Genomic DNA, 15,139 nt, shown 5'->3' with positions numbered 1-15,139 from the left:
TCTAACAACAGTTGGGTAGAAACTGTTTCAGAAGGGCTGGTGTGTATGTGTGTTCAGGCTTCTGTACCTTCTCCCTGATGGCATTAGTTGTGGCATCGATTTACTTGTCACTTGTCAGTCCAAGTCTGGATATTGTCCAGACCTTGCTGTATTTCAACATGGACTGCTTCAGTATCTAAGGAGTTGCAAATGGTGCTGAATATTGTGCAATAATCAGTGAGCATCTCCACTTCTGACCTTTTGATGGAGGGATTGATGAAGGTGGTTAGGACCAGGACACTACCCTGAGGAACTCCTGCAGAAATGTCCTGGAGCTGAGGTGACTGACCTCTGATAATCATGGTCATCTTCCTAATTGACAGGTATGACTCCAGTCAGCAGGGAGTTTGCCCCCAATACCCATTGATTTCAGTTTTGCTAGGGTTTCTTGATGCCACTGTTGGTCCAATGCAGGCCTGATGTCAAGGACTGTCACTCTCACCTCCCCTCTGGAAGTCCGCTGTTTTGTGCATTTGTGAACCAAGGCTGTAATTGAGTCAGAGGCTGAATGGCCCTTGCGGAACCCAAACTGTTTGTCGTTGAGCAGGTGCTGCTTGATAGCGCTGTTGACTGCATTTTCCATCACTTTACTGATGATCGAGAGTCGACTGATAGGGAGGTAGTTGGCCAGAGTCGCCACTATCACATCATTGGAACCATACTTAAAGCCCAGCTGAAAAGCAGCCAGCCAGGAACTGCCCACTGTATTTGACCATTACTATTCAGAACATGACCCAGAAGGGAAAGCAGACCCTCATTCCCAGAATGTTTTCCAGGAAAAGAAATGTTATTGGCTGTGGGGTGATAATGCTGCTAAAGTGAGCATGGTGAATTGTGGGAGTGCATCTTATTAATTGTTCACTAATCCTCAGTTGTATAGACAGGCTCCAGTGTGGGTTCACTCCCCCCTGTAGTCCTTGTAATGTCAGAAATTGCTTCTTCATATTTAACTAGCTGTGTAACTTTCTTGTTACAAGACTTTGGTTTTGTATTAATTGAATGAATGAGAGAGAGAATATTGTTGATTTGGAATGGGTGCGGAAAAGTATTACAAAAGTGTTACCGAGATTAGAAGTTTTCAGTTATAAGAAGAAGCCAGGTAGGCTGGGAGTTTTTTCATTGCAGCATTAGAGGTTGATGGGTGACCTTATAGAGGTTTATAAAATTGTGAAGCACATGGATAAGGTGAATAGCCACGGTCTTTTCCTCAGAGTAGGAGAGTCCAAAACTAGACGATGTGAGTTTAAGGTGAGAGGAGAAAGATTTAAGAGATCTAAGGGGCAACTTTTCCACTCAGAGGCTGGTTCATATGGTGAATGAACTGCTAGAGGAAGTGGTGGATGCAGGTACAGTGATAACATTTTAAAAGACATTTGGACAAGTACATGAATATGGTTGGTTTAGAGGGATATGTTTCAAACACTGGCAAAAGGAATTCGTTTAGTTTGGGAAATCTGGTCAGCATGGATGAGGAGCTCCAAAAGGTCCATGCTGCATGACTCTACGACACTTGGAACACTCTGTAAATTGGGTGTCCGTATTTATAGAAGGATGCATTTATCCAGCCTCTCTTCTTAGCTAAACTGCTCCATCTTAGTGAATCTCCTCTGCACCCCCTCCAGTGCAATCACATTGATCTGATCAGAACTGCACTCAGTGCTTCAGCTGTGGCCTAACCAAAGTCCTGTGTAGTTTCAAAATAATTTCACTCCCTATATTCCATGATAAAGGCAAGTGCCTCATGCTATCTTAACCATAGCCTCTAACTGAGATGGACAGAATCACCTCCAGAATCACGGGGAGCAGATGGGAAAGTGAAGTTGAAACGCACAACCAGCTATGATTATTTTGGATAGTGAAGCAGAGTTGACAAGTTCTGTGGTCTTCCACTGCTCCTATATCTTGTGGTGTTATGTTTTTAATTTGCATTTTGGACAGTACTTTGACCTCCTAATGTCTCAAAAAATACTATATGATTTTTTTTAACAGCAGAAACTTCACTTGATTTCCATAGTCACTTGCCAGTTCAAGAATGACTGATGCTCTTTATAAATCCTGTACACATTAAAAATTGAAGGGCAAGGGAATTAAATGGGAGCACTTTGCAGGCAATTGCTACATCTTTCATTTCAAAAATAGACTTTGTGGGATATAGTTGAAAGAACATACCACTGCTACTTTTATTTGTGTCAGTCTGAAGCTGTGTTTCCGCTCACAGTTGGTTTTACTTTTAAACCTTATTAAACATCAAAGGAAAGCTCTTAGCTGAAATTGCCACTGAAATGCTCCAAAGTGACAGTCAATTATTTTTAGAACCTGATCTCTCTCCCACCCACCGATTTCACAGAGGGAGTTTCTTTCAAACCCCTGACGGGCTGGATCTGGAATGTCTCACTGGGCCAGTTCGCCACCTTCATTTGGCTTCTTAAGGTCTCTTTTCAGAGGAAAAGATAGCAGTGGGGGCTAATCCAGCCAGTTGGGAGCCTGTGATAAGGCCCATCATCAGATGCTGACTGGAATTTTTAGAATAATATGCAAACGAGGGGTAACATAAGAAACAACGTGTCCACACAGTGAGTGATTACAGGGTAGAACTTGCTGCCTGGCAACTTGGTGGAAGCAGGTTCATTTGAGCCATTTAATTTGGCATTGGATTTGGGGAAAAAGCTGATGTATGGCACTAGGTAATTGCACTGGTGCAGGCATGATGGGCCTAATGGCCGCCACCTGCATTGTAATGGCTTTGTGATTCCAGTTTCCTGAGGACGTAGGGAAACTTGCAGCCCTTGGCTGGGTCACCCAGCAGCAGACCAGGGTTCAGGGAGGTTTGGGGTGCTGTGTTCTCCCAGCAGGCTTAATACCTTACCCTCCTGTCCAGTTTCAGGTGCCCTGTTGAGGGTTCTGTGCTCATATCCTTCTGTGCCTCTGTGAACCTCCCTACGTACAACTATGGCCCAGTTGCAGTGACTATTGCCTTCATTTAAAAAAGCTGGAGAGGTCCATCTCAGGGCACCCTTTCCCTCAGTTACCTACAATGACAGTTTGAAGCTGCTCACAGGCTGAAGAACGTCCTCATGATCCTTCAACCCTCATTGAAAACTGCTACCGTCCTTAAATGGAAGGTGAGCTCAACGTCTAGCCACATCCTCCGCTCATTCAGGCAGAGTACCGCCTCGTCCTGAAGCCCACAGGGAAAACAAATGTGTTTGCTCCTACCACATTTAGTATGATAGTATCTAATTGATTGGAAAGTGGTCACTCCTTAATATCGGATTCACCAGTTTTAAAAATCCTTCATCCTTTTAAAATGCAGTTAGTGATGACTTCAGGTATTATTCTGATGAGTATAAGACAACTAAATAAATGCAGTTTTTTCATGCTAAATCAATGGTTTGTGAATGAAATGAGTGAGTTTTGCAAATTAGTATTCTCACAGTAAGTGCTGTCCATTAGAGCACTTAATCAGAAATTCAGGGTCATGGGTCAAAGGCTTTGCAGGTTGGCAGATAGAAACTCCTCTGGGGCCTTTGTGCCTGAGTTCCTGCTGTGTCAGCAGAGGAAGCTCTGCTCCTACTCCCAGCAGAGGAAGCTCCGTGACACCAACACGCTCTTAGGAGAATAGAGTTTGTAATTCAAACAGCTGCAGCTAATACTATAAACAGCCCACCATTCACCCACCTTCTAATTGCTTTATGCCTTGTTTAACACATACAATATTTGATCTTAATCTTGAGTTGAAAGAAGAAATGTAAATAGTCCTATTATATTGCAGGGAGACCACATTATGAGAATTTTTGTTTGTCATTTAGGCAATTTTTAATGAACAAGCAAGAAAAGCTGTTCCCATGATGACACCGATGTGGTTTTATATGAAAGATGCAAGGGGCTTGTGAAGGGCTGTCATGTAGAGTCCTGATGACCTAGAAACCAGTGCCTCTGGGAGTGTTGCAATTGGGAGTAATCAATTTTTGCAAAAATAAATTGGTTGGGGTTTTGAGGGTAGTGAACTTGCAGAGCTACAACAAAGACGGGCAATGTGTGAGGGTTAGTTCTGCAACAAAGTTAACCAAGCTGTTTTACATGGGAAAACACACTCAAGATCTTTCTCTTGTTTGGAGGGCCAGTGAGCAAATTCTGGAAAAAATAAGGTTTTAAAGAACAGTAAACATAAACTTCATGAAAAAAATAGCAAAGCGATAACTTGATCATTGAGACCATTAGAAATGGGGACAGGAGTAGACCACTCGGCCCCTCGTACCTGCTCTGCCATTCAATAGGATCATGGTTGTTCTGAGATTTTTCATATCCATTTTCCTGCCCTTTGCCCAGAACCACTGATTTCCCTACAGATCAAAGATCAATCTGTCTCAGCCTTAAATATACACAACGACTCTGGTCCTTCAGCTCTCTGTAACAAGGAGTTCCAAAGACATTCTCTGAGAGAAGAAATTCCTTCTCATCTCAGTCTTAAATTGGTGCCCCTTTCTTCTGAGACTATGCCCTCTGGTCCTAGATTCTCCCACGAGGGGAAACATCCTCTCAGAATTCACTCAATCAAGCCCCTTAAGAATCTTGTGTTTTTCAATTAAATCACCTCTCATTCTTCTAAACTCCAGTGAGTAGAGACGTATCCTGTTTAACCTTTGCTCGTAGGACAATCCCTTCATATCAGGGGTCATCCTTGTGAACCTTTCCTAAAATACCTCCAATGAAATGATATCTTTCCTTATATTAGGGGACTAAAACTACTCTCGGTACTCCAAATGTGGTCTCACCAGCACCTTGGACAATTGAAGTAAAACTTTCCTACTTTTATATTCCAACCTCCTTGAAATAAGAGCCACCATTCCATTAGTATTCCTAATTACCTACTGTAATCTGTGTGCTAGCTTTCTGCCTTTCAGAAACAAGTATCCCTAAGTCCCTTTGTGTTACAGCTTTCTGCAATGTTTCTCCATTTAATTAATATTCTGTTCTTTTGTTCAAAATTAACAACTCCACATTTTCCCACATTATACTCCATTTGTCAAATTTTTGCCCACTGTCAGTATCTGTCTGGGCAGTATTTATATCCTCCTCATTACCTCCCTTTCCACTTTTTTTGTATTGTCTACAAATTTGGCTATAGTACATTTGTTTCCTTCCACCACGTCATTAATATATATCATAAACAAGTGTTATCGCAGCACTGGTCCCTGTGGAATCCACTGATTATAGGTTCCCAATCAGAGAGAGAATCTCTTCTTCCCACCTGTTTTTTTTCCCCATGAGCTAATACTGTGCATGCCTTCTATATAACGTCCAGCACTTATCTTATGACTTACACTTCTGCGAAGTGCCTTCTGGAAGACCAAATACAAAATATCTACTGGCTCCCCTCTATCCACTCTGTTTGAGACTTGCTCGAAAAACTCTAATAAATTAGTCCAAGACAATTTCCTTTTCATGGAATCATGTTGACTCTGCTTGATTAGGTTATCATTTTCCAGTGTACTACCATTACCTCACCAATAGATTAAATGAATAATTAACATAATGACGGTTTGAAAAGTGTCCATCAGTAAAGCTAACCAATAAAACATTGTTTGCTGTTAGTTTTGCAGAGCTCTGGAGAGAGCGAGAGAGAGAAAAAAATCCAAACCTTGATCACTGGGGATGTGGGGGGAGGGGGCGAGAGCCTAGTGAAGGAGTGGGTTTTATTAACATTGATAATGAAACCTTGAGAGTACCTTTAAGTGGAACTAGCACCAGTGTCAGATACTAGAGGGAAATAAATGAATGCTCCAGGAGGAAAAGAAAATGCAACTTGGAGCGCAGGATGACTTTTTTCAAATTATAAATTGATTTGAAAACCCAAAGGAATTGATTTTAGTTGGGTTTAAAGCTGCGCAGAACTAAATCTGGTAAGCTATTAATTCCTTTGGAAGGACAAAAGACAAAGTCCTCACTTTCTCCTAGAAGGACAATACTACAGAAAAGTTCAGCTGTCTGAGAGCAAGCCCTATTGATTTGACATTATCCGAGAATTAAAAGCAGAAGAATAATCTCAGATGTGAGTCAGAAAGAAGCAGTCACAAAGGACGTAACTACTAGACTTCAGTTCTTTCAATGCCATTTCAAATACAGTGTGGGAGTTGCAAGGAAAAGGAGAAGAGGCAGCCTTTGAAGGCAGCATAACTTTAACAGCTATTGTTAGCTGCACCACACCAGAGTGTGCTATATCTCTGGTTGATGCATTTGCTTTTACACTTGGGTGACTGAAGCAAGAGTCATAGAGATGTCCAGCATGGAAACCGACCCTTTGGTCCAACTCGTCCATGCCGACCAGACATCCCAATCCAATCCAGTCCCACCTACCAGCACCCAGCCCACATCCCTCCAAATCCCCCCATTCATATAGCCAGCCAGATGTCCTCCAAATGCAAGTTGTCCATATATTGTACCTTTTTTGCCAGAAAACAAAAGATTGTAGAGACTGCTGATCTTTATTATGCTTCCTCAGCGCGACCCTGACCAAGATGTTCCTGCCTAGCCTGAGAACTAAGGTTGACTAATTATTGTCATCCTCATGCTAACAAAACCCAACAAGTCAGCACCCTTATCACAAGCTGCATAAATTAATGTCCCTTTTCTCCAGTCTGCTTCTTGATTCCTACTTACTCTAATGTGCAAAAAGAAAACCTTCCTTTCAGCAATGTTTGAGTTTTGTAGTACCAAGGCACAAGTCACAATCATGATGGAATACTCCATTTACACTCAAGTTCAACACTAACCAGCAGGCTGAAGGAGTTTGATTAGTTGTAGGAGATCACTCCCTCTTTTTGCTCCATGTAATGAAATTACCTTCTTTATTGAGAATAAATTGAACATCTTGTTACAATGCACAGACAGAACCTTTTATTTTTGGAGAAAAGCTTTTCTCTTGGTAAAATACCTGATACTGCTGAAAATGTGTTGCTGGAAAAGCGCAGCAGGTCAGGCAGCATCCAAGGAACAGCAGAATCGACGTTTCGGGCATAAGCCCTTCTTCAGGAATGAGGAAAGTGTGTCCAGCAGGCTAAGATAAAAGGTAGGGAGGAGGGGCTTTGGAAATGCGATAGGTGGAGGGAGGTCAAAGTGAGGGTGATAGGCCGGAGTAGGGTGGGGGCGGAGAGGTCAGGAAGATGATTGCAGGTTAGGAAGGCGGTGCTGAGTTCGAGGGATTTGACTGAGACAAGGTGGGGAGAGGGGAAATGAGGAAACTGGTGAACTCAGATTTCTCCAATTTCCTCATTTCCCCTCCCCCCACCTTGTAATGGGCTAAGTAAGAAAAAAAGCAAGACTCTTGGATATCAGGATCCCAAATGACATCGCACTCCTAGAGCAAAGGAAATGGGAAGGAAAAGAACCAAAACCGCATTAGGGGTTACAATATAAAATTACTTCAAATGAGTCCAGAAGGCAGCAAAGTTGGATCCCATGATTGTGTTTGACCTTCATAGGAACACTGCGAGAGGTCGGGGCAGAGAGTGACTGTGACCAGCATCACCAATCAGAGTGACTGAAAAGCTCAGACCCAGGTTCGCTGACTGAGATTCTCCACACTCTGCATTTTTATCACAGACATTTTCTTCTGTGATTTTGAACCACAAATGCAGCATAAGTTTACAAACAAGACACCTTTCATATTTTGTATGGAATAATTCTAGAATTTCTACTGGAATCAAAAAAGATTAAGTTTCTATTGCTGACTGTGCAATGGACCATATCTCATCAACTGAATAATACACATCTTGCCAAAGGTTAATTGTGTGGACATGCTTTTTGAAGGTGTCTGGCATCAAAGGTTTTTAAGAAAGAGAAATGACGTCTAGGGTCCGCATTTCTGTGATTGATTTTTGTTTTAGTCGTCACTATTATTCTCAAAACTGTGCCTCACCTTAATAGTTTCACCATTGTAACTTACTCCACAGCCAAGATTTGGTGCTCTTTGTGTGAAATGTGATTCCCAGAGATGACTAAACCATACAGACACACACCCTCAACACCGGCAACAGGAAAGCTGCTAGATCGAACTCTGAACAGCCATTGCAGAGCTGTCTAGTGGGTTTCTGTGTCAGGTGCCTCAGCACTGATATCATGGCCTTCTGATCAGCCTCTTGGGAATGGGAGATCATTGTAGGCGACCCAGGCTGCACAGCAATAAGGGCTGCAATAGTGAGGAGGTCCATCGATATGTTTTATACTGAGAGAGGGATTTGAGGCAAGGTGGGATGGTTTTCTTCCCATCCATGCTGCCATTTAGCCCCTGACTGGAGCTTATGGAAGTTCACTCAATACACAATCTTGTGGTCAAGCTGCTCTGGTTTTCATACCAGGAAGGCAATGGGCACTGGTGGCAGCTTGGGGCCCTTTTAGATGTGCATTAATTGACCACTTGAGAACTTTTAATCGGTGGCATGTTAGAGAGGGCTCCCATTCCTCTGTTGAGCCAGGGATTTTTTTTGTCTGTGCTGCATTGCTTACTCTTCCTGTCACCTCCCCCACTCCACCCCACCCAGACAGAGGACACTCCTGCCCTGTGTGCCTATTAGCCTTTTGAAGTTATACTTGCCTGCATCTCCATCCTCTGCAGAACAGGTTTGAAAGGCCGAATGGCCTACAGCTGCTCCTGTTTACCCTTCCTGTACTAGCTCTTGCTCTATGCTTTTTGGTCTACTTTGGGGAACTTTGAGCTTATTCTTCCCAAATAACTCCTCTTTTTAAATTTCCTGACTCATGAAGTACCATCTTTTTGTTGACTGCAGTCTCCCCAGCGCATTAGTGTTCTTCTTCAATTAGGTATTCTTCCTTATGGAACCATAATTGTCACAGCATCCTAACTTGTGTACATATCACTGTTATATCCTCAAGACCAACCCACCTTGATGAAGCAACTTCATGACAAGGAATGCAACGGTACAAACTGTAGCTTCCCCACCCATCCACCACCAATTTTCCAGGAACGCATGGAATCAGCATTAAGTGCAGCTTGCAACCTTCCCAAAGACTAGGTAAGCAAAGGAAATCATAATGAATGAAGAAGTCCAAAGGAATAGAGGGACCTTGAAGTGCACAGCCACAATCTTGGCAAAGTGGCCGGACAGATGGATGGCCGTGAAGGTATATGTGAGACCTCAGTTTCTTAGACGAAGCATAGAACACAAGACCTGGGAATGTCTGACCGAACATTATAAATACTCGTCGATTTTCAGCAATGCTACCTAATACATGTGCTTGCGACATTATAAAAAAGTATTTAAAGTGCCATAACCTACAAGACCACTGACCTAAAACTGGGAAGTGAGATGAGGCTGGATGGCTGCTTATCAGCTAGCAGTCTCAGTGGGCTGAATTGCCTCCTTCCATGCTGTACATTTCTGAGAAGATTGTCAAAAGTCTCATTAGCCGAGACTTTGTTATTGTTCCTTTGTTTCTGGTGCGCGGCCGGTTTCTTGTTATTCGCAATGTCTATGATTTTGGTGACCTCTACCAAGAATTTTTTATTTGATCACTTTGTCCAAGACCTCAGTTTTTGTAAAAAGAAAGCTAGCATTTATAAAGGATGTTGGGTTTTTTTCTGATCCCAATGGTTTATCAGACAATGATATAATTTAAAAATACATTTACTGTTACATAAGCAAATGCAGCAATTTATGTGCAGCAAGCTCCTACAAACACCAGATAAACAGATGGTCAAAAAGTCTGTGTTTGTTCATGTTGAAATAGGAATGTTTTCTAGAACGTGATACGTTGTGCCTGCTGGAAGCAGAATGTTTGCTTTTAATCCCATTCGCATTTTATTCATTAATTTATCCAATGCATTTGACTGTATTTCTAGATATTAAGAATAAAGAACAAATATTAATGTAATCTTGGTTCCTATAGTCTCAGCTGTCATTCCTTCCAGGCTTGTTGTACATTCTGAGAATTTTTTGTCACTCAATGCTTGTATCATTTAATTAAACATAGTGGCTCCATATTCAGAACTATCAATAAGGTTTGTCAGCAGTTTGGTAAAACTGTGCATTATTGTTTGCTTTTGTGCCCTGAGAGGTGGAAACTTGGTCAACACCCTCTTCTTTAATCTGTAAAACCGCCTAGATTCAATTTCAAGCGATAGATGCAAGTTTCAAAACAGAAACACTGAAGTATTTTCAACTAAATTGGCAAGCTGTCTCTGAGTGTGCAAGGATGAACAATGTTGGAGATAGCAGTGTCTCACTGGCTCGGGACAAGTTTGGCAGTATTTCCCCTTTCAAAAAAAATTCCACAAAAGCTTACAGTATAATGAGCTAGATAAATCTGTTGAACTGAATCCAAAAAACAAAAAAAGATGCTTTGCCTCCAGTTATAAGCATAAAGTCACTCCAAACAGAACTCCAGGATGGTTGTCTTTTGAAAAGATTGATAGACAGTTGCCAAGCTGTCTTGAAAAGGAGAAGCAGAGAAATGAGATTTTATTCTGCGCAAATTTTTCATTTATTTTGTGCAGTCTTATTTTAATTCTGTTGGAGACAGATGCATTTGCGTATACAACTGTTATCAGGAATAGTTGTTCTACCAGAAGTAATACTGCCCAGAAAAGAAGCAGTCACATTTTGATCCAGTTACACGTATTTTTGTCATTTTTGTTCAGAGGTTTAAATGTTGTATGCAGTCTTTAATGTCTTTCATCTCGTCAAAAGCACTTTACAGCCAATGATATATCTTAGATTTATTAGTCACTTCATTCCCTACCACATTGAACTGCATAGCAAGCTTCCACAAACAGTAATGTGACAAAGGACAGATTCCGTTTTAATGACGATTGTGGGATGAAGGCTGAAAGTTAATAATTAAGAGGCAAAACCATGTTCTATGTTCATTTTGTAATTTATTTTCCCCAGGAGGCCATGGGAAGTCCAATGTCACATCGGCTTTTCGTGACTCGTGTCCTTCAGGACTTTGAAAGTGATACCTTCTTACCGGAGATCAACTTAAATCAGTTCAAACTCCTTCCTAAGTAAGTCATTCTGTTGCAAAATTCTGCTACTGAATAGTTTATAACAGATCTCTTCCTTAAATTAGGCAATTGCTGTTGGAGCGCTGTTCAGAAAACTACGTGACAGAAATTTACAATTCACAACTAAGACACAATTCAATATTCAACCTGAACAGTTCTCGATTATAGTTATAAAGATACAATGAATGATTTGAAGTTCAGCTTAAGGTAGAAGTAACATTGGGGCTAAGGAAGTCTTTCTGCATTTTGCGGCCTTTTCAATCTGCCGATTTCCATGCTTGCTAACAAGTGTCATTTCAGAATTTAATACCTGGGAAATGCCACAACACTAAATGCTTTAAGGTGCTTGTTTAATCATGCTGTGCTTCTTAACTAGGGTTCTTCAGATCAAATATAAGAGAATGGAGGATTGGGCGAATGGGGATGAGGGGGTTGTCTTATGATGAGAGGCCTAAGTTGGGCCTAAACATGCTGCAGTTTGTAATAAGGAGAGGTGATCTCACTGGAACATACAAGATTCTGAAGGGATTTGACTGGGTAGATTCTGAGAGATTGTGTCGCCTGGCTGGGGAGCCTAGAACACCAGATCTCAGACTCAATAAAGGAATGGCACTTTTAAGACTGAGATGAAGGATAATGTCTTAACTGAAAAGTTTGTGAATTTTTGGTATTCTCTGTGCCAGTGGATTGTGGATTGGCCATTATTGAATATGTTTAATGCTCAGATAGACAGATTTTTAGTCTCTTGGGGAATTTAGGAAAATGGGGAGTGAGCAGTGAAATGCAATTGCAGACTCGGGTCAGAATCAAAGGTGGAGCATTCTTGCCGGGCAGGGTACTCTTATTTCTTTTGTTCTTATGAGGTAGAGCGTGGGGAAATGGGTAGGGCCCAGCTTTTCTGCACAGTTGGTGCAACTGCACTCTGAGGCGTATTCTGTGAGGAAGCGAGTGAAACCATGGGGCTTCACTGTGGATAACTAGTGCAAGAATGTTCCTACTGTTGAGTGGAGAGGGAACAGAAATTGATGAAAAAAAAAGACTTTTCAACTGAAAGCTTTAGTCTATGAGATACATTACCAGTAGTGGTCATTGATGTAGAAATTATAAGATTATTTAAAATGGAATACATAATTGAAAGAATCTGGAAAGAGGGGAATGTGAGGAGAGTGAGCATGCTAGCACTAAGAGTTAAATTACTTCTTTCTATACTATAATTTCTATTCACTGAAAACCATTTCTATTAAGATGGAGACCAGAAAGTGGTGGTAGCAATGAAAATAAAAAATGCTGGAAATCACAGCGGGTCAGGCAGCATCACCTGATGAAGGAGCGACGCTCCAAAAACTAGTGTGCTTCCAATTAAACCTATTGGACTATAACCTGGTATTGTGTGATTTTTAACTTTGTACATCCCAGTCCAACACCAACATCTCCAAATCTGCCCATTTGAGCATTCTCTCAATTTGGATCTGTCAGTTTGTACTGCCTGGTTTTAAAGTCTGAGATGTTGTGATTGAGATTGAGTTCAGAGTTGTCACCTTTTGATCATTGGTGAGTATCTAAAGGAGAAAGATTTGATCAGGCTGCTCAACATTGTTTTGACTGCTAATCCCATTACTTAAGATAAACATCAAGAGGTTAGATAATTACTTTTTTTATTGTTGATAACATATCTGAACTTAACACCAATGGCAGACTGTCAATGAATGGGGAAATCTGAGGGTTTAATTGAATAATTTCAGAATGTTACAGTTACTTTAGAATAAAAGTTTCTACCATCCTTCATTTTTCCATCCCCCTACCTTTGATTTCCCACTGCCTGTAAATTCTTCTGGGCCTTTGAACTTCTTATTCTTCACCATTTCTTTCTATCATAATCTCCATTTGTGAGCTATACCTAGGGCTTCCACTTTTGATTGGAAGTACTCCAGGACAGTTTAATTATGTGACATGACCATGTGATATCCGGTCTCAGGTTACCAGGTCACATGACCAATGTGACTTCTGCCTGCATTTCTTTATCAGTCGGCTCACCAGTTGTTGAGTGGTCTCAGTGTTGTTTGAAAGTATGAATGAGACTACAGCCCAGAAGTATTGGCTATGTTAGGATTGTTTCTCATTGAATTGGCAGTCTCATTGAGTTCACAGGATAATTACTGATAGCAATTGGAACAATGTTATGTTGATACAGTAGAGGGAGCGATGTACGTTTCACTGTCGTACCTGATCTATGAGCGCTCAGTGTTGAGACAAATCCAAGAAGTGAAGGTGTTTCCACCACCCTATGCTAACATTCACATCTTGAAAATAAAACAGAACTGGTTCCCTGAATTCAGAAAAGAACCTAAGAGGTAATCTTGATCAATTTTTTTCTGAAATGTAATTTGTTCTGGTAGAGGTTGTCTCTCTAAGACGGGGACAGTTGTATTGCTTTGTTTGCATGAATTGAGATTGTAGACAAGTTGCGAATGGTTAGTTGGCTTCCCTTTTGAAGTCTACACTTTTTTTTTATTTTGTAAAGCTTTAAATTGTCATGAATCAAGCTGAATTATCTTTGTGTTTTTACACAGATTCCCTGATGTTCCTGCTGATGTTCAGGAAGACAATGGGATCCAATATAAATTTGAGGTGTATGAAAGGATTGCACAAGCCGAGCTAAAGAAATTCTAGACACGTGGATTTTTAAATTTTGTTTCTGAAATGTCTAAAGTTTGAACTATGTGATCTGGCCTTCACAATGGAATGTATTTATAAGGAAGAATCTCAATCAAGAAATTAATCATTCTGAAGAGCACTGTGGTAATGATAACCATCATCAGATCCCATACCATGAACATCTTGGGGAGGCACTATATGAAACTCACTTGATCCAGGTGTGGCTCAACTAACACTGACAAAGCTCAACACCAACTAAGCTAAAATAGTGTGCTTGGTCTGAGCACCAGACCTCCAAGGTCAGCAGGAACACTGGAATATCACTTCAAGTTCCAATGGGTCAGATTAAATTTCGTCCCTAGTTTGGGAAGCAAATCATTGAAATATTTGGGAATATGGCAACCGTGGTTAGTAAATGAGCTATTGTGCTATTAAATGTGTTTTGCAAAATTAGTTACTGAATGTAATTTATCGGGCAAATCATTGATGATAAAGACATTGGAGGCCTCTCCCAGTCGTTTATTTTGTTATTATGATAGACAGTACTAGCAAGGCTACATTTGTCAATCATAGTTCCATACACAAAGTGGTGGTGGGCATCTTCTTTTCACTGCTACACTCCTTAGGATATTGGTGCAGATGCAATGATATAAGGTAGAGAATTCCAAATTACTGGGTTTCCTTTTACAACAGTGACTAACAGTTTGTGATATTCTGAGGCCACAGAACTCTAATTACAATTCATATCTTTCTTGTAGTTTTTTGGCATTTAATTTTATTTTCTCACATCGCTCTTATTGGTCCTTTACTGGTGGCTGCTGGATTCAAGGTCAGGAACTGGGGATCTGGTGCCTCTTTGGCTAAGGCACAGCGCCCTTCTTTTCACAACAAAAGAGCCCACGGTCTCAGTATTCCAGCATGCGGTTGTGATTTTAACCCTGACTAGGAATTTGTATAGATGAAGCACAACTTCTACTGCTTTGAAATATTAATACTTTAAATATAAACAGCATTGTTCTATTAACCTTTTTTGATTGTTTTCTGTACTTCATCATGACACTTGAATTATGTATATGGAACTGCCCACAACTAGCCATCCATTTTTCCAGCCAAATTCCTAACCACATCAATAACTTACTTCCAGTTAAATCACTTCTTCTTTTATCAGCCTTTTTTTATGAGAGAGTTTTACAGTGCTGTCCAGAAGTCCATATAAATAATATCCTCTATCCACTCATTTCTGTTCAATTAGTTAACAGGCATAGCAACCCACTGCAGTCTTCTCAAATGTACATCCTCTTCTATGCAGGAATTGCAGGATGCTTCTTGTATCATGGAGTAATAAGTGCAGTTTGTTGGAAGAACCAGCGGCAGATGGGGTCACTGCTATGCATCTGGGATAACAAATTTCTACCCTTTGGC

General features: G+C 40.9%; 1 protein-coding gene across 1 annotated transcript in view; it reads left to right on the top strand.

Annotated features, from left to right (window-relative positions):
• The window catches only part of dhfr (dihydrofolate reductase), a 47,101-nt gene extending 32,875 nt beyond the window's left edge, over window positions 1-14,226 (top strand). Inside the window, exons 5-6 of the mRNA XM_043708196.1 lie at window positions 10,947-11,062; window positions 13,633-14,226. Of these exons, the coding sequence (XP_043564131.1) occupies window positions 10,947-11,062; window positions 13,633-13,732 (216 nt within the window). The 3' untranslated portion in view covers window positions 13,733-14,226. The remainder of the gene's footprint in view (window positions 1-10,946; window positions 11,063-13,632) is intronic.
• Window positions 14,227-15,139: the final 913 nt, after the last annotated feature.

Source organism: Chiloscyllium plagiosum, chromosome 2 (assembly GCF_004010195.1).
Source record: "Chiloscyllium plagiosum isolate BGI_BamShark_2017 chromosome 2, ASM401019v2, whole genome shotgun sequence".
Taxonomy (NCBI): Eukaryota; Metazoa; Chordata; class Chondrichthyes; order Orectolobiformes; family Hemiscylliidae; genus Chiloscyllium; species Chiloscyllium plagiosum.
The sequence above is the reverse complement of the archived record's forward strand: the minus strand, read 5'-3'. Positions and strand labels throughout refer to the sequence as shown.